This window comes from Megachile rotundata, chromosome 3 (assembly GCF_050947335.1).
Source record: "Megachile rotundata isolate GNS110a chromosome 3, iyMegRotu1, whole genome shotgun sequence".
NCBI lineage: Eukaryota > Metazoa > Arthropoda > Insecta > Hymenoptera > Megachilidae > Megachile > Megachile rotundata.
Genome location: NC_134985.1, coordinates 15430352 through 15451694, shown reverse-complemented (window position 1 = coordinate 15451694; position 21343 = coordinate 15430352). Strand labels below are relative to the sequence as shown.

Here is a 21343-nt window from a genome sequence, read left to right as displayed (position 1 = left end):
CCAAAATTCAAGAAATTAAAAAATTTAGAAATGTATAAACTTAAACCCCTAAAAACTTAGAAATGTGATATCTAATTCCATAAACCAATAAAAACAATTTGGAACAAAAATTAAAAACAGATTCCACTTCCCGAAAATCCACGATCCCTTTCGCAATAGTTATTCCAACCCCCATTTCGCGACCCTTAAGGCTCTTAATTAGCATATATTAACGCCGAGGGCGATCAGCAATCATGAACTCGATTCCGTACAATCTGGCAGCAGCGTTAATGCAGCAGAACTTCATTACATCGCGGTAGGCGTCGAAAACGACGGATAACCGGAAAAGGAGGGCGATGGTGCAATCTCTGATTCCTGATTCGGGACTCTGCCTCCAACGTAATTTCTTTGGGATCGTGAAATTTCAACGGATCAAACCGGTGTTTGCTGTTCGTTACGACTGTTGAAAGTGCAAGCGATGAGATAAGGAAATTACCTGGTGTAACGAAGTTCGGGATTTGCATCGCGGAGCACATGCTCCAGATTGAAATCTCGAAAATTTGCATTGGGAGCACGGGGATCACAAACTACAAATTTTTGGAAAATCTCTTGGACTAATTGATTTGATTTTCTATGCAAATTAATTGAGTTGAACTGTGTCCGATAATTTGATGAAACCTTTATAATTTAACTGACCTTTAATAACTTGATAATTCACCCTAACTGACAAATTTACCCCGAATAACATGATAATGTGGTTAACCCTGAATAATTTGATAATTTGACTAACCCTTAATAATTTAATAACTTGACTAAGCCTTTCAGTATCACAGACAAAAACATTCAATTCATGTAACATATGAACAACGTGTAAAATAAATGTTTTCATTGCTCTTATTATATCCAGATAATGTGGTTAACCCTGAATAATTTGATAATTTGACTGACCCTTAATAATTTAATAACTTGACTAAGCCTTTCAGTATCACAGACGAAAACATTCAATTCATGTAACATATGAACAACGTGTAAAATAAATGTTTTCATTGCTCTTATTATATCCAGATAATGTGGTTAACCCTGAATAATTTGATAATTTGACTGACCCTTAATAATTTAATAACTTGACTAAGCCTTTCAGTATCACAGACGAAAACATTCAATTCATGTAACATATGAACAACGTGTAAAATAAATGTTTTCATTGCTCTTATTATATCCAGATAATGTGGTTAACCCTGAATAATTTGATAATTTGACTGACCCTTAATAATTTAATAACTTGACTAAGCCTTTCAGTATCACAAACGAAAACATTCAATTCATGTAACATATGAGCAATGTGTAAAATAAATGTTTTCATTGCTCTCATTATATCCAGATGAAAACTAAAATTAAAATGAAAGATAAAGTACTCTTACTGACAGTGTACTTGTACATACTGTGTACATACTTTGTCCATTGAGGATGATTTCGCGACGATTATCGAATAAATTAACTCGTTACCCGAATGACACATACACAATGGCGTGACGGTGCTTGTCTGGGCGTCTGAAAGCCGGAAGTACGAATGCAAGAGAAGCAGAGAAACACCGATAGTAAAGGATATGGTGGACCAGCTTCAACATTAAGCGCGGCAACATCGAAAAGACGAGAACGACCTCTTTGAAAAGCCGTCGAGAGATTTTCAAACTTCTCTCTTTGTGTCGCTTTTCCGACAAGAGCATCTCTACCAGTTTTCTGAAACCCAGACTTTTTTAACCTCCGAATTAAAAGGCGTTTCTCTTCCCTTTGTGTCTTTTGCGATCGCCATTCAGATGCTTGGCTAATTGCACGTTGTTCGAGAACTTACATCTTTTATTGATCTGTATTTTTTTCGGGATTCTTGGTGAATTGTATTTATGATTTTTATATGTAATAATAAACTTTTCTGTAAACTTTTTATGAAAATTTCATTGTGGAGGTAGGTTGTGTATGTAGGTTATTTCATTGTGTATGTAGGTTTAAGGAAATTAATATTTCCAAATCCCAAATTTCCAAATCCCAAAATTCCCAAATTCCAAATTCTCCAAATCCCAAAATTCCCAAATTCCCAAATTCCCAAATTCCAAAATTCCAAATTCCAAAATTCCCCAATCCCAAAATTCCCCAATCCCAAAATTCCCCAATCCCAAAATTCCCCAATCCCAAAATTCCCCAATCCCAAAATTCCAAAATTCCAAAATTCCAAATCCCAAATTTCCAAATACCAAATTTCCAAATCCCAAAATTCCCAAATTCCAAAATCTCCAAATCCCAAAATTCCCAAATCCCAAAATTCCCAAATCCCAAAATTCCCAAATCCCAAAATTCCAAAATCCCAAAATTCCAAATCCCAAAATTCCAAATCCCAAAATTCCAAATCCCAAAATTCCAAATCCCAAAATTCCAAATCCCAAATTTCCAAATCCCAAATTTCCAAACCCCAAAATTCCAAACCCCAAAATTCCAAATCCCAAAATTCCCAAATCCAAAAATCTCCAAATAAAAAAATTCCTAAATTCCCAAATAAAAAATTTCCAACTCTACCCTAATTAATAAGCAAACTCAATGAAACATAAAGAACAATTATTTGTCCCTCGTTGTTTCCCTCCATCACCAAACAGATTACCGTAACTCCCAAATACAGTTCCATTATGAAGCTTTCAACCAAGTTCCCGAATTTCCCAAAAGATCAAAACTTCTGGTCTATGTGCATCTACATATCCACTCCACGATTTACACCCGGAAACTTCGAACGGCGCAAGCTGTCGGCAGACACCCATCCTATAAAGCGTCGTCGAAATAATTAACCTGCTCTTCGTTACCTGTCACGGAATAAGTTAGGCAGTTTCCAGTCACGGAATATTTACGACGATCTGGGTCATCGCCCTACGGCCGCTTCGATTCGTTACCTGCGTGCATCGCTCGTGATTCACAAAAGAGTATCCGGTCTCTTTTTGGCTGAATGACCAGGCTCTAAGTTTACTTCAGCGTCGAGCTCGAGGAAAAGAAGTCATTACCCGGACCGTAATGGAGGTATTCATCGGGGCTCACCTTTGACCCGAGATCACCGAGTACCGGTGTTCGTTTACATAGGCAGATAGCTAGTGACAAGTTTTTCCCTCGTTTTCAATCGACACGGATTCCTCGATCGAGGCTCATACGGAGTCTCGTTCATACCAGACGCACTTTGGTCGTTTTGCTTTAACGGTTACTAAATAAATGAGAGGCGATTACCGGGCGAAACCCGTCGCCGTGATTAACGTGGTGCAGGCTTCCTGATAAAATAGGATTTCCGTTAATTCACTGGGAGATTATTTTACTGTTTGGATGGTTACTTCGTTATCTGATTGTGACGTGGGTAAGATTGATACTCTGACAGAGTGTGGACAGGTGGAAGACCATTTTGTGTTCCTCAATTTATTTTATCTACAAACTTCTTAGTTTATGAAATATATGGAGAGGTTCACGATAAAATTGGAACAATGAGCAGCATGTGACTAACAGGTTTTGCATTTGCTGTTAGTAGTAAAGAAATGAAAATATAAGATCAAGAGATATTTCGAGGTAGACTGGACATGGGAGTGCAAAGGTTAATGCGAGGAAGTTTATTTCAATTGTAAATTTTTGAAGTTTATATTTTTTAATTTTCCAATTTTGCATGTACACAATTATCAAATTCTATGAATCGCAAATATTTAGTTTCTACGTTACAATTCTAAATTAGACAGTTTTTAAAGATCTAAGTCCTCAATTTTCCAATTTGCACATCACTATTACTACATCTCTAAGACCCCAATACCCATATTATCCACTTCCAAACCCTTAATTTGCACAACTCCAACTTCCAAGTTCCCAATATCTAAATATTATAATACCTAGATCCCCCGTTTCCAAATCTCCAACTTTGAAATCCGTAATTCCCAAATCTCTAACTTCCAAATACCCTAACTTGCAAAACTCCAACTTCCAAACCCCAATTTCTAAATCTCCAAATTCTCAATCTCCCCATTCCTATCTCCCCAATTTCTAAATCCCCAAATTCTCAATCTCCCCATTCCTTCCTCCCCAATTTCCAAATCCCAAAACCTCAACATCCTAAATCTAAACTCCCCAATTTCTAAATCCCCAAATTCTCAATCTTCCCATTCCTACCTCCCCAATTTCTAAATCACCAAATTCTCAATCTTCCCATTCCTACCTCCCCAATTTCTAAATCACCAAATTCTCAATCTTCCCATTCCTTCTTCTCCAATTTCCAAAACTCCAAAATCTCAAAATTCCAAACCTAAACTCCCCAATTCCTAAAACCCCAAATTCTCAATCCACCTCCAACCCCCAAAATCTCAGCCTCCCTTTCACCTCCCCAACCTCTAAATCTCCCCTTCTCCCAAATCCCAGAACCTCCCCAATTCCCCAAGCCTCTAAAATTCCCCGCCACGTTACCCGCCCAATAAACCTATCAGTACCAGATCCTCAGACAAAACCCCCACCAATAAAAATACGCCAATACAATTCACAATAAAACCAATCCAGAATAAAACCGTAATAAGAAACATCTGAAGAGCGTAATTAAATACCGAAGATACTTTAATATTCCTAATTACGTATGACTAGTAAACAGTTATCAATAGTCCTATAAAAAGACTCGTTTCATTACATTTCCAGTCTCGTCGTTCGCTGAATAATGGAAACAGTATGCGGCAGGGTCTCGTGCACAACCACTTTGCAAGATTGCTCAAGAAGTCGTCAAGTATTCCAGCTTCATTCTGGCAAAGCATCTCGCGTTTTCCTGGTCTTACTGATTGGGAAACAGTCTGACAATATGCTTCGCCATTTTTCTACCATCACACGATTCTCTCACACATTCGACCTCTGCGATCAGAGCTTCACGAACGGCTTCGAAAATAGAATCATCGACACGTTTTTCTATAATATCTATCGATCTTAGCGTGTGCAACATCCATAACTCGAATGTCATGAGCTGATCTGAACGCTTGCCAAATTAAAGTTTCCAAATGGACCTTGCAGAAACAAGTTCGGTGGGAATCGTGATATGATTAGGTTGTGGGAGCAATTTTTTCGATCGCTACCGATTTGAGTCGTTTCGGAGATTGTGCCAACGATATTAGCCTATTTATGGCCAAGGATGCTTTGGAATGGGGAAGGATTAATAGATGGGTAGCGTGAGAAAGTCTCGTGTTAAGGATTTGGGTGTTTTCGGAAGTTTCAAGTCTTCAAGCGTTTGGATTTTGGACTTGTTCAAGTTTTTGGACCCGAGACTTGTTCAAGTTGGTACGTTTTTAAATTTACAAATGTGTGAATGTATGAATTTTTGAATACCTGAATTCCGAATCCTCAAATCGCCGAACTTTCAAACCTAACCCACGTTTCTCCACATTCCCAAAACCTCAAACCACAAATCCTCAAGTCGTCAAATTCTCTAACCCCCAAATTCTTACATCTTCGAAACCTCAAATCGCCAAATCCTCAACCCCCCAAATCCCTAAATTTCCAAATTCTCAAATCGCTATATCCTCAAACCCCCAAATCTCTAAACTTCCAACTCCTCACATCACCAAATCCTCAAATCCCCAAGTCCCTAAATTTCCAAATCCTCAAATCGTCAAAGCCTCAAACCCCCAAATCTCTAAACTTCCAACTCCTCACATCACCAAATCCTTAACCCCCCAAGTCCCTAAATTTCCAAATTCTCAAATCGCTATATCCTCAAACCCCCAAATCTCTAAACTTCCAACTCCTCACATCACCAAATCCTCAAATCCCCAAGTCCCTAAATTTCCAAATTCTCAAATCGTCAAAGCCTCAACCCTCCACCCTAAATTTCCAAATTCTCAAATCGTCAAAAGCCTCAACCCTCCACCCTAAATTTCCAAATTCTCAAATCACCAAATCTCTGAATTTCCAAAACCTCATCCCCAACTCCCTAAATCCCCAAACACCTAACCTACCCCTAGACCTATCCCTAGACCTACTCCTAGACCTACCCCAGACCCATCACACCCCTAACTTATCAAATAACATAAAAAATCACCTATCACCCAATACATTCTAAAACCGCATCTCATCCAAGAAAAATTTAGCTTATTGATTTTGTACGACGACTATTTGCATCCTTCACTTTACGTCCCATCCTTGACGAGAAGGGAAGAGCAACGAATCCACGCCACGATTACCTGTCGTTCCATCTCGTACGTGTGCAAAGAAGAATAGCAACGTAATTCGTCAGCATTATGGTGCACCATTCACTTCAGTAACAATCGACGTAGTATCCTTTTGTTTACCAAGTCCTGTGCCCATACAGAGCACGGATCATGGATTTTTTCATTGGCAACGAGGTCTGAAGGGAGATCAAGGAGGGTTTGTCTACGGGGTCCATGTCATTCAACCTTCATGAACTCCCGTGAAAGAGTATGAAATTTCAATATTGTTCTTCGTCTTCAAACGAAATGCTTTTACCATAATTTATACAATAAATAATTTTGTTAAGTAATTGATTAATTGATCCATAAATGAAATCGGTGAAAAATTGTTATACAGTATGAATGTGAAAGAAATGAACCTTATTGGAGTAACTCGTTAAAATGTCCTTTTAAAATAAATGTAATTAGTTAATTGCTCAATATGAAATTTCTGAAGAATTGTTATATTCGATGACGTGAAAGAAACAACTCTTGTTGCGACAAATTACTGAAGCATTTGTTAAATAAATATAATAGGTTCAATATGAAATTACTGAAGAATTGTTATATTTGAAAATGTGAAAGAAACAATCCTTATAGTGACAACTGGTTAAAGCATTTCTAAAATAAATGTAAAAGGTTAATTGTTCAATATGAAGTCACTGAAGGATCGATATATTTGAAAGCATGGAAAAACAACCCCTATTGTGACAACTCCTTAAAGCATTTCTTAAGTAAATGTAATTAGTTAATCTTTCAATATGAAACCACTAAAAAACTATTATATTTGATAACCTGAAAGAAACAACCCTTACTATGATAACGTGTAACAGCAAATATTTTCAAAGAAATTATTAAATATAATATTTATCGATCACAGTCTGTGATACCAACAAAGAATAGTTTTCGTGCGAAAATTGAATTTCCTATGATTCGAAGCACATCGAAGACGCGTTCATGGCCTTGCACTTGGGGTTAGATCGAGAACCCACCCCTTCCTAGTGACGGGTCCTCGTCGCTCTCCTCCATTGTTTCGCGAACGAATCAACCCCGACGTGGTCGATAAAGCGTGAAAGTAGCTCGCTACGATTTTTCGAAGCTTTATAGACGCGCAAAATTGAACGAAGCAGAAAATGCTCCGCCGAGAGGTCCTTGGCACCGATAAATCTCCAGAAGGATCCTCGAAAGAGAACCGTGAAAACAGGAATCGACGTACGTTCTACCAGCGAAGTTTTCGGTTGCTCTTATTGAAATTTTACGGTCTTGGTATTTTGGAATTCTTTCAGGTTAAGTTAGTTTGGGGTGAGATTAGGGATGGTTTAGGGATGATAAGTTTAGGGTTGTTAAGCAAGTTTAGGGTTGAACTTTAGAAGTTGGGTAGTCTGAGATTATGGGAGTTTTGGAAAATTAGGGGTTTGGGGATGGAAATTGATGACTTTGTAATTTGAAACTTTTGAAATTTGGGGCTTTGAAATTTTAGTACTGAGATTGTGGGACTTTTGGAAAATTAGAATTTTGGGGGGTGGAATTTGATAGCTTGGGAATTTGAGGATTTTTTAAGTTTAGAGGAGTGGAACTTTGAAATTTTAGTACTTTGAGATTATGGATGTTTCTGAAATTTAGGGGTTTGGGTGGTGGAACTTAATAACTTTGAAATTTTAGTACTTTGAGATTATGGATGTTTCTGAAATTTAGGGGTTTGGGTGGTGGAATTTAATAACTTTGAAATTTGGGAATTTTTGCAATTAAGAGTAGCAGGACTTTGAAATTTCAATACTTTGAGATTATAGGACCTCTGGAAATTTAGGTCTGTGGACATTGGAATTTTACAACTCTGAAATTTGAGAATTTGTAGAATTTTATAACCACATGATTTATAAAAGTTTAGTAGTTTGGGATATGGGAACTTCAAAATTTTATAACTATCAAAATTGTAACATTCTCGAAATTCTAAAACCTTGCAGTTTCTAGAATTTGGGGGTAGTGGACGTGCAGAATTTCTCAACCTAAAATTCTGTGACATTTAGAACTTGAAAACCTCGCAATTTCTGACCCTTTCAAACTAAACATTCGCATGAACTTCTTAAATGAACTGAAACTTCAAACTACGGCATAGAAATTTAGAACTTCGATATTTCAGAATATTGGACCTCGAAATTTCGCTCAGATATTGGATTTATGCTTACAATAAAATTGCAGGGGTGGAAAGAAATCGTGCAGAAGTCTGCCTCGATTTGAGTAACGGGGGAAACGTGATCGATGCGCATACCCCAGCATGGTGTATCATTTCCATAAAAAAATTGTGCGGACTCGCCAACTAAAGGCACCACACTTGTTATATAGAGTAGAACAACTTAGTCTCGCAAACGCGTACGTGAAAAGGAATTAACATTAAGACGTTTTATCTACGCAATGAGCACGTCTCGTGATACTTTGTAGTTTCACATATGCAGCTTTCTTCGCTGTTTATCGGTTAATGTACCGTACAGATGTATGACAGCCTCTTGAGTACGCGTGTCATAGATTGATTCGTTTGTTTAGGGGAAAGAAGATTAAACGTCTTCATCGATCGCGAAGAAAACTGTACGGTAAAATTGATTCCAGAATTTCTATTCGATTATAAATGCACATTTTTATGTAGTGGGAAAAATATTAATTTTATAGAGGACTTGTGAATTAATTCGATACAGCAGGAAAGAATATACAAAGACATTTTTGTGCTTCAATAATTCTTGTAACGAGCTGAGCTAGCGTAACTGAATCCATATAGCATTTTACTATCGCTTTATTGTATAACATTACCAGTGGGTGAAAATAATACCAGCACGTTTAAATATGCTTAGCAAGATGGAAAAAATGCTCGGATTATATTGGAGTATAACAAGATCACTTCGTATAATTTCCTTGAAAACAGATCTTAGCTTCCGATAAGTATTAATGCGCGAGAACTTGACCAAGTATTAAATTTCGCTTATTCCTCGATTACTATCTGAGACTTATATAAACTATATAATACACTTGATATGCATATCAACAAAATTACTCCACATTACATAAATTATACTTCACATGTTTAATAGTTATCCCAGAACAATTTTATTGGAAATAGTATTTCAAGAGTAGCATCATAATGTAACGAAAAAGTATTTCAATTAACTGCCAACAAAAACGCGTAAACAAGAAGTTTCTACCGCATGCTTTACCATATCATACATGATTAAAAGCTGCTTTGCAGTGTATTTACATACTTTCTTTTGATCGTCTTGCGGACCGTGGACATTCACGTATCGCGTGAGGAGGGCGAACCATTCACTGGAAGATGCATCACACACGAAATCCCGTTTGCAAAACACCAAGAACCGGAAGCACGTGGCTGAACCGTACAGGCGACGTCGCAGGATACACTGGCTCGACGCTTGGCGTCGAGGCGTCTCTGCGACGGCGCCTGAAACTCGCGTCGAAGAGCATCGCGACGCGTCTACCGTGTACCTAGAAACGCCGAATCGTAGTAGAAACGCGTGGAAATGTCACGCGATATGTCAAGCTTATGTGGAATTGTTATCTGCTGCATCGCCACGCTTCCAATTGCAACAAGTGGAATTGTCATGCTTCTACACCTGGAATTGCAACGCGTGGAATTGTCATATTTGAAACTTGTTCGAGTGAAATTGCAACGCATGGAATTGCCACGCTTGGAGTTGCATCACATGGAATTGGCATGCTTGGAATTGCAACGCGTGGAATTGTCACGCTCGAAAATGCAACCCGTGGAATTGTCAATGTTGGAATTGCAGCGAGTGGAATTGTCAATCCTGGAATTGCAGCGCGTGGAATTGTCACGATTGGAGTTGCGTCACATGGAATTTTCAAGCTTGGAATTGCAGCGCGTGGAATTGCCAAAATCGGAATACCACCGCGTGGAATTGCCAACCATGGAATTACAGAGCGTGGAATTGTCAATCATCGAATTGCAGCGCGTGGAATTGTCAACTATGGAATTGCAGCGCGTGGAATTGTCAACCATGGAATTTCCACGCGTGGAATTATCTGTCTTGGAATTTCTGCGAGTGGAATTGCAATACTTGGAATTGCCACACTTGGAGTATCACCGCGTGGAATTGCGGCGCGTAAAATTGTCACCCTTGGAATTGCGATGCGTGGAATTGTCACGAGTGGAATTGCTTCGAGCTATATCGCAACCCGTAAAATTGTTTCACACTTGGAGTTGTTATTTGCTATAAAACCACCCACTATATTGCAAAGTATTGCCACATCGTATAATACCACACGATATATAGCCAAATTGTGCTGACAATTCCACATCCATTATGACCAGAAAATTAATTAACTATCTATCGGCACAATCGGGGATTTACAAAAATTGCTGAACAATAATACGACTAAAATTATGCATTCAAATGTTTTAACGAGGCTTGGAAATATTGAATAAATAATGCATATAGAGAGGTTAATATTAAAGTTGAATTAAGGCTGAACAGCTCGTTTAAGGCTTTTGTTGTAAGCATAATCGTTCGATAATTGCCGGAATACGTATTTCTTCCCTTTCATCGGATTCGCAATATACAGCCCCGCTGATAATGACGCAAATAGCGAACGGATCGATATTTTCGAGTCTGAATTTTCTACACGCAACCCACGCAGCACGAATGCAATGTACGGAAGACGGCGAAACGGCGAATCGATCACCGGAGAGTCTGGACGGGTGTAGGTGAACGCGGATGAAAAAATGTCTGGATTACGTCATCGGAGAATTCGCGTTGCAAGACGAAAAAAAAAGATGATAATTAATGGGATGGAATAATTTGATGAGCAACGTATTCATATTCCGTGAAAACTAAATTTACCCGGTGAAAGCTACATTCATCGAAGTGGATGAAAAACTAATCTCGAATCGAACCACTTAAAAAACTACTCCAATTAAATCAGATGTAATTTAACACTCTCTGGCGCCTTGTTAGGGAAGATTTTTCTTATGTATTGTATATTTTCCCGACAGAGAATATAAAGCACCATTACAATCATCTATTTGTTCATCATCCGTAAAGATATATCGCTCTATAGGCGTTTTATAGTTTTCGAAAGTAAAAAAGAAGTAGAATCGAACGTCCTAATTGCGTACTTAAAGTGTTGTAACGAAATCCGATTAATTCACCGTGCAACACGTGTTGCCTCCAACTCTTCCGGAACAGAAATTAATTTAAAAGTTAAAGCCATATGAAATAAAAAAACATGCTTTTTCTGATTCTGTCTCTTTGTGCTCTGATTGTAATGTGTAACGCGTTATACACGCAAAAAGAGTACTCAATAGGATATTTAGTAGAGATCCTTTTGAGCGTCGTTTCTTGTTAAGAAACTTCGATTCTATTGTCGGAACGACGACAGTACAGAGAAGAAAGGAGACTCGATTAAACGTCTACCCTTGTTATCGAACTACTCGAGCACGCTACTCGTCTCACGGAAGTGCTCAACACGCACTGTTCGTTAACACCTTGATTAGCATATAGCCAAGTAAGCAACCTTCGATGCAATTAATTTCATTTATTTGCCATCGATTTGCATTAGAGTTTTTACGCGTGGAATTATCACGTCTGTAATTACTACGCGTGGAATTGCAATGCTTAGAAATTCTACGCTTGGAATTGTCACGAGAGGAATTCCTACGCGGTGAATTACCACGCTTGGGATTTTGACGCGTGGAATTACTACGCTTGGAATTGCTACATGTGGAATTGCAGCGCGCGGAATTGCTACGCCTGGAATTTCTACGCTTAGAATTGCTACGCGTGGAATTGGAACGCGTGGAGGTACTACGCTTCGAATTGCTACGCGTGGATTTGGAACGCGTGGAGTTACTACGCTTGGAATTGCTACGCTTGGAATTGGAACGCGTGGAGGTGCTACGCTTGGAATTGCTAGACGTGGAATTTCTACGCTTAGAATTGCTACGCGTGGATTTGGAACACGTGGAGTTACTACGCTTGGAATTGCCACGCTTAGAATTGCTACGCGTGGAGTTACTACGTTTGGAATTTCCACGCGTGGAATTGGGACGCTTGGAATTGCGACGCGTGCGATTACTGCGCTTGGAATTGCGGCGCGTGGAATTATTACGCTTGGAATTGCGATGCGTGGAATTACTGCGCTTGGAATTGCGACGCGCGGAATCGCAATGTGCAAAATTCTCACGCTTGGAATTCCGATTGAAATTGCGAACTCGTACAATCCCAAATTAACCAACACAAAACTTACGATACTTAATTTGTGTAAAAGAACCATGATCTGGAATGTGTGAAATAATATCCAACTATCATCTCCTGTCGTCAGGAATGATGCAACCTTGCATTCCTTCAACGCGCACGACTCGCCATCGAAGAAACGCAGTCTCATTCGACATAAATATGGGAAGAAACGTCGAAATTCCACGGTCGTGAAATTATACTGTCAACGGAGAATTATGTGCACGATCGAAAGAAATGCTGAAGAAAAAACTTCGCGATTCGTGGCCGACGAGAAACGGCCTTCTGATAAAAGTTTAGAACCAGACAGGTTTTACGATCGATTGCAATTTACCGTAGAGATAGCCGTAGTTAGTAAGACATACGATGCTACCAATTATCGGACACGGAAAAAATTCATTATTTCATTAATACTTCCACACTCGACAGATTTACGGATTCCGAAACTAATTGTAGCTGCAATTAAAAGAAAAGAGTCATTTCTTTCGCTTGTCAAATTAAATTGTTTATGGCTCAAAACTATGATGAACATACATGTATGTGGACATATGCGGATTTAGGGTTGAAATGTATTGAATCACTTTTCGAACTTTAGGAAAAGTTTTACAAGTTTAAAATCGACTTCTGTATAACATTCTTTTGGAAAGAAGTAGACCTTTTAAAAATGTCTTTCATTCAAAAAATGTCTACCTTTAAAAAAGTATCGATTCAGAAAATGCATGAGATCAAAGAGAATCATGGACCTGTTGATCTTTGAAATAAAAACAAACTAGACTCGATAATCCTGAAAAATATGACAGAATAGACATAAAATATCTTACTCCCTTTAGACAATGTTAAAATAATTGATACTTCAGAAAATTTGAAAAGTTCACCTCACCTAACACGCTAGTAAAAAACCTCGAGTCAGATAAGATCTCGATTGGCAAGCTATAAATTCGACTTAAGAATGATCCCACATAAACGAAAGCGCGTGAGATCGGTGAAGTTGGCCCGATCAAGTATGCCAGCCAAGAAGTTCCATGGCTGGTCTAGAAAATCAGATTACCTCGAGTATAAGTATAAAATACGTGTCCCGAAAACCATATCGACTTCCTACCAAACTACCTACCTCTCCCACCGTTTTTGCGTGCCTGTCACATGCATGTATTATTCATGCTCGCCATTCATGGTAGCTGAACGTTCCAAGATTTACTATCGTTCACTTTTGTTCCGTCGAGGTTCCTAATTTTCTGCAGCGTCATTTACCGGAAAAATGATTAAGCGTTGACTAGGAAGCAATCGCTACTGTGATCGATGCAACGGACACTTGCAATGGAGGCACAAACTTGGAAGGTTTTACGAAAATGGGAGAAGGAGTTTCGCTAGGTTTTGCTAGGTTTTGTGAGGAGGATGAAGGTGGTACAACTTTGTAGGGTTTTGTGGAGAGGATGAAGGTGGTATAAGTTTGCAGGGTTTTGTGAAAAATGATGGGAGGTGGTACAAGTTTGTAAGGTTTTGTGAAAAGGATGGAAGGAGATGCAAGTTTGCAAGATTTTAGAGAAATGGTGGAAGGAGGTACAAGTTTGCAAAATTTTAGAGAAATGGTGAAAGGAGGTACAAGTTTGTAGGGTTTTGTGGAGAGGATGAAGGTGGTATAAGTTTGCAGGGTTTTGTGAAAAATTATGAGAGGTGCAACAACTTTGCAAGATTTTGTGAAAAATTATGAGAGATGGTACAACTTTGCAAGATTTTGTGAAGAGGATGAAAGGAGATGCAAGTTTGCAAGATTTTAGAGAAATGGTGAAAGGAGATACAAGTTTGCAAGGTTTTGTGAAAAAAATGAAGGAGGTACAACCTTGCAAGATTTTACAAAACACGAAGAAAGGTGGTACAACTTTTCAAGGTTTTGCGAAAAGGATGAAGAAGTTACAACCTTGCAAGATTTTACAAAAAATCATGAAAGGTGGTACAACTTTGCAAGGTTTTATAAAGAACAATAGAAGAAGGTATTTTGTAGAAGGTACAACTTTGCAAGGTTTATGAAAAACAACAAAAGGAGATACTTTGTAGAAGGTACAACTTTGCAAGGTCTATGAAAAACAACAAAAGGAGATACTTTATAGAAGGTACAACTTTGCAAGGTTTTATAAAAAACAACAAAAGGAGATACTTTGTAGAAGGTACAACTTTGCAAGGTTTTATAAAGAACAACAAAAGGAGGCATTTTGTAGAAGATACAACTTTGCAAGGTTTATGAAAAACAACAAAAGGAGATACTTTGTAGAAGGTACAACTTTGCAAGGTTTTATAAAGAACAACAAAAGGAGGCATTTTGTAGAAGATACAACTTTGCAAGGTTTATGAAAAACAACAAAAGGAGATACTTTGTAGAAGGTACAACTTTGCAAGGTTTTATGAAGAACAACAAAAGGAGGTACTTTGTAGAAGGTACAAGTTTGCAAGGTTTTAGAGAAACGATGAAAGGAGGTAGAAGTTTGCAAAATTTTATGAAAACAATGAAGGTAGAAAATTAACCTAAATACATGGTTATGATGCGCTTTCTCGGATGTAGCCTAAATCAGAGGGGTCCAAGGTCGAAGACCGGCGTCGCCGCCATTTTGGTGAATCTAGAACGAAAAGGGACACGTGTCCCGAACGCGAATGCTGCACACGAATATTTTATGCTGCTTTATGTACGGTGCGCGACGTATCCTCTTAAAAATTAATGATTTTGTGGGGAGATATCTTGGTGGAAGTTATTCGACTATTTAGAGTGAAGAAGGAGTTTTACAGTGTTAAAGTACCACAGTAGACTGTTACTTTGGTTGGTCCTGAGAATTTTTTGTGTGGACGAGGGATATTAGTTCTTAAATCTTCAAGCTATACATTCTAAAAATTACAAACCAGTGGGTTGACAAATTTTTTAATTCTTAAATTTATACATTTTTAATCTATTAAACTTATAAATTTTTGGACTACTACATTTGAAAATTTCTAACTAGTGGGTTTACAAATTTTCTAATTCTTAAATTTATACATTCCTAACCTATTAAACTTGTACATTTGAAAATTTCTGAGCACCGAAATTATAAAATTTGGACACATTTGGACAAAATTCTAAACAAGAAAATCCCAAAATATGAAACCTGAAACTCTCGCCGATCAATTTATTCACCCAACTGCTCATTATTGCACAAACGTGCAATCTGCCTTCTTTTAAGATCGTTAAATCGAAAGGCAAAACCGGTTGCATCGAGAGACCGACAGTTCGTACGTTCTTTCCCTTTACACCGATCGCCAATTAACCGACTGGTACTTTTCACTTTCATCGTAAAAAAGTCGTTTGTCGTCGACGACCGATCGTTTATAAAGAGGTCATAAGTGCAATCGAGCAAATCGTGCACAAGAATCATAGTAGTTTCTTGCATCGATCGTTTCTCCAACTGCAACATTCCGTACATGTATTCCAGAGAATGCAAACCTTGCGGCGTAACACGTGGACGCAAATACATCGATATGTTTTCTTAGGCGGAAGCTTGGGAAGTTCAGCGTGTAGGTGAAGGTCAAGGAAAGGTCAAAAGGACCGGTACCATGTGAGCACACTTTATGTATACTGTTGAGGTTCTCACAGACCATCTTGAGGATATCGTGAATCTAATTTGTGCTGCAAGCAATTACTTTCTTTTTTATCTTTTCTAGCTGGTAGGTTGGGGACGTGGTCGAACATTTTTTAATTTTTGGATTATCAAATTTTTGGGTTCTCAGGTTCTCAAATTTTTAGGTTCTCAGGTTCTTGAATATGGGTTTTCAAATTAGCACATTTCTAAATTCAATAATTTGCAAATTGACATATCTGGGGTCTTCACATTTCCAAATCCCCATCTTCCTGAATTCCCACCTCTTCCAATTCCTAAATTCTGAAATTACCACCTTCCCCAATTCTCACCTTCCCTAATTTCCACCTTCTCAAATTCCTACCTTTCCTAATTTCCATCTTCCCAAATTCCTACCTTCCCCAATTTCCATCTTTCCGAATTTCCACATTCCCACATCTCCACATCCCAAAATCGTCACATGTCCATACTTCCACGTTCCCAAATTCTCCACAATACCAACTCCTCACATCCCCAAATTCTCCACAATACCAACTCCTCACATCCCCAAATTCTCCACAATACCAACTCCTCACATCCCCAAATTCTCCACAATACCAACTCCTCACATCCCCAAATTCTCCACGATACCAACTCCTCACATCCCCAAATTCTCCACATATGCCCAAATCCCCACATCCCCAAACTCCTAAATCTATAACCTCCAAACTCTAAATCTCCTAAATCCCTAAATTTCCAAATAACTCATAAATCTCAACTTCCCTGACTTTGAGCATTTAAAGCTTGAAGTAATTAACAGCAAATTAGATAAACGTCCGTTGTGTTCAACTGAATTAGCAACAAGGTGTATACATTCGTAAAGTGCGTATAGTTCGGTTTTGCACGGATGCATCCACAATGCTTCGTAGAGCAATGTTCGTTCCGGGCTGCGTGATTCCTTTAATTGACCGTGTGCTTCGCCCCTCGAATCGCGTCGATTTCAGTCCATTTTTGACGTTTTCCTCATTAAACTTCCCTCACAGTAAATCTCATTTCTTACAGTTGGAAACCCGTGGAAACAGACGTACGTCGAACAAGAGAACGAGAAAATCCACGGAGGAATTTTAACGAACATTTGCTCAAGGAACCATCGTTTAATGCTCTTTTGATAATTACCACTTCTTGTTATACTGAAATTAGAGAATTTACAGGGACTTTTTGTCGAAATAATTACGTCGTTTGTACTGGCGTCTTGGTCGGTAATGAGATTCGAAATTGGTCAATTTCTACTATTGTGGGCTCAAGTTGCTCTTACGATCTCCTAGATTCTAGAGTCTAGGTTCATTAGAACCATTGCCAAACTTCGGACTTTGCGAACTGTTCTTGAGAGAACTCATAAAGGAGGAAGATCTGGGAGTCGAATATCTTCGCAGGAGATAGTCATTGTGACACTGGAAGTCACGTATCGCATCGAGATACAAAATCAAATATTTATAAATTACTTACAACAAAGTGTGAGAAGAGAAAAGTATCTGAGATCTTCAGAATAAAAATTGACTGTACTAAAATACTACATATGTATGTGTATGTACGTACAAATCTGGTATACATACATGTACATATGTGTATCTACATTTGAATCTAGTACTCATGTTCACATGTGTATGTATGAACGTGGTGTACATTATACACATGTGTATCTACATATAAACCTAGTATGCATATACACATGTGTATCTTCATATAAACCTAGTATACATATACATATGTGTATCTACATATAAATTCAGTTACATGTACACATGTGTATTTATATCTAAGTCCAGTATACGTCTAGACATATGTATCTACACATGAATCCAGTACACATATGTACCCCCAGATAAATCTAGTATACATATACACATGTGTATCCACATATAAACCCAGCACACACACACACATATGAACCTACGTACATAAATTCAGTAACATATACACATGAGTATCTACAGCCAAGTCCAATACACATCTAAACATATGTATCTAGATATGAATCCAGTACACATATGTATCGACAGTTAAATCTAGTACACATACACACATATGTATTCGCACAGATCTGCTATTATACATGTGTGTCTATCATACGTGTCATACACATGTGTCCAACCTATCCTTTAGATGCATCTCCACTTAAAAAGAATGATTCCTCGAACATACTCCTATAACCTATTATGTACACAACTTGATGACGAATAAATTCGTCATGATACAAGGCTAACATCAGGAAGTTCAAACGTCACGTGCAAGTGCAACGAACGAGCTCCACAAAAGCGAAACAATCGATTGCTCCTTCATCCACCGTTACCTGTCGATATCAAACGAGGACACCGATTAAGGAAATAGGTAGTCGTTTGGAAAGTCGAATTGCAAGCGATCGATATCGGTTACCACGTCAAGCTTGCCGCTTTGATCGACGAGAAAGAATGGCGTTCAGCTTTGAAAACAGAGATTTCAATGCTAACGAGGCCAAGTTCACGTGGCGACCCTAGTGTACGCGATTTCAGGTGAGATCGTGACTACAACCAGGATCGAATGTACTTTCGATCGCTCGGAGTACGACAACCGAGAAGCTACCCGTCCAATTTCACCGACCTAAAAAACGTTCCTACGTTCTCATCTGTCTGATATTTCGATTATTATAATTAGCGTCGCTATTAGCGTATTGGCTGACGCACCTGCTTATGTACCTTTGCAACTGTTTGAAAGGTGAATATTTTCAAGGTTCAAACATTTTTCAAAGCCTGATGCGAATTCTAAAATTGGTAAAATTTCGAAGGTACTCTTAGATTTTTAAATCTTGAGGGCAAGTACTCAAGTTTTACAATTTGCAGATCTTTAAATTAGCAAATTTACGAAATTTCAAATTTTTATGATTTTTACATTTTTAAATGTACAAGTCGACAAATACTTGGATTGCACAATTTGTGAATTACTATACTCCCAAATTCCCAAGTGTACAAGTCCTCAAATCCCCAAATTTCTACTCTTCCAAATTCTCCAATGACCAAGTTCTCACATCCCCAAATTCCACAATTTAGAAATCTCTAAATTCTCAAATTCCACAATTTGCAATTCCCTAAACTTCAAATTCTCAAGTCTCCAAATCCTCAAATGTCCAAGTCCTCAAATCCCCAAATTCCTACTCTTTCAAATTCTCAGATTTCCAAATTCCCAAATATCCAAGTTCTTACATTCCCAAATTCTACACCTTGCAAATCCCTAAATCCCCAAATTCCACACCTTGCAAATCCCTAAATCCCCAAATTCCACAATTCATAAATCCCTAAATCCCCAAATTCCACACCTTGGAAATCCCTAAATCCCCAAATTCCACACCTTGGAAATCCTTAAATCCCCAAATTCCATACCTTGGAAATCCCTAAATCCCCAAATTCCACACTTTGCAAATCCTTAAATCCCCAAATTCCACACTTTGCAAATTCCTAAATCCCCAAATTCCACACCTTGGAAATCCCTAAATCCCCAAATTCCACACCTTGGAAATCCTTAAATCCCCAAATTCCACAATCACACAAATCCCTAAATCCCCAAATTCCACACCTTGGAAATCCCTAAATCCCCAAATTCCACACCTTGCAAATCCCTGAATCCTCAAATTCCACACTTTGCAAATCCCTAAATCCCCAAATTCCACAATTCACAAATCCCTAAATCCCCAAATTCCACAATTCACAAATCCCGAAATCCCCAAATTCCACACCTTGCAAATCCCTGAATCCTCAAATTCCACAATTCACAAATCCCTAAATCCTCAAACTCCACACCTTGCAAATCCCTAAAATTTCCAAATTTCCAAAGCTTCCAACTCTCAAATCTCCACCTCCCTACCTCCTCAAATTCCCAAATTCCCCAAAATCCCTCAAATTCCCCAAACACAAAATTTCCAAAACTCACTCTCTCGATCCACCAATTCAAATCACACAAATTACTTACATGAAACTCTGAAATTTCAAACTGCACCACAAATATTCACCCCACTAACCATGAAAATACCTCGTATGTACAATAACCGTCCGGTATGCAAGAAAGTCAATAATTAGCTAGTTAGAAGAATATACGGAAATTCCGTAATACTGTTAGATCCATCATCGTAGCCGGTATAATCGTTCGCATTACCATAGAAGCGTAACGCACGATTTTCAGCAACGGGGGTTAAAGTCCTGCTCGAGTTACGCGAAATTACGCTGATGTCCAACGCTGCGTCTAACGGGCACGAAGAATGATTCCAGAAAAAGCCTCGGTCTAAAGGTGCACCGCAAGAAACGACATTATTTCACGGTATTGTTACCGTGTCGCGTCAACAATTTCCTCCTTCCAACGGTTTTCAAGCTGTCTGATCTTTTTCTGGCTGAACGACTTCCACGCGAAACTTTACCTCCTTCAACTTTTTCCTCCCCATTTTGCTCGAGGTTGTTACGAGGGCTACTTTAAATTACTCCACGCTATCTTCCTTTCTTTAAAATACCTGTATTTATTCTTAAATTAGCGGAAAGTTTCGGGCAGGCATAAAACTTTGTACTTGTTTGGAAGGATGGAGGGTTGGAGGGATGTTATTTTGAGCGAAATCCACGTGTTCGTATCTTGTAAGTTGATTAGGGCACACGTCGTCGTAGATTAAGAAAGTTGAAGAATAACGAAGAGACTGATGAAGCAGTTTTACCTTCCCAACGTATCCTTTGAGAAGTCCTCAATTACGGTAATCGCCGACGACGCCACGACGACCATGGTAAAGCTTTTCTCCCATATCTCGCGAAGTGAAGCAAGTTTTTCTACCGAGTAAATCCTGTTCGTCTCGATTCGCGTGACACTACACAGAATTCACCACTTTCGAAACTCTCGTTTCATTAATCAGAGAGGCACAAGAAAATGAACCGTAATTTTCAATTCTCGAAAACGTGCCAGCTGAGTCAAACACCTGCTGTTAATCGATTCCGAAACACGTTTGCACGGAAGCTTACATGTTTGACGATCGGCAGAGGCAAGCAATTAACGTAGCTAATTAATCACGAGGCAGCCGAATCGAGCAGTAAGTCAATTACCGTCATCGAATCGAGTTCAAAATATCTTGCCATTTGTTGTCAGAAATGTTTCACAGAAATAATCACAGACACGCTGTCAGCGAGTAACGTGCTCCTTCGAGCTCATCTCGAAGACTACTCGAAGACAGCTTCCGCGAGCGCGAACCTGACGAAGCCTCGAGAGGATCAAAGACGAGTTTCTCGAAGAGTTGCGTTTCGATGCG

At 38.6% G+C, this 21343-nt stretch overlaps 1 protein-coding gene across 4 annotated transcripts in view; it reads right to left on the bottom strand.

Moving 5' to 3' along the window:
• LOC100881866 (WD repeat-containing protein 47) overlaps nucleotides 1-21343 on the bottom strand; it is a 99617-nt gene that overhangs the window by 73373 nt on the left and 4901 nt on the right. The window contains exon 1 of one of the 4 annotated variants that reach the window (XM_076529733.1): nucleotides 20762-21242. The exons of 1 other annotated variant lie outside the window; for it this stretch is intronic. In XM_076529733.1, coding sequence (XP_076385848.1) covers nucleotides 20762-20826 — 65 coding nt within the window. In that variant the 5' untranslated portion in view covers nucleotides 20827-21242. Of the gene's footprint in view, nucleotides 1-9451; nucleotides 9573-20761; nucleotides 21243-21343 lie in introns of those variants that run through there. 2 more of the 4 variants (XM_076529734.1, XM_076529735.1) reach the window with 2 other exon arrangements.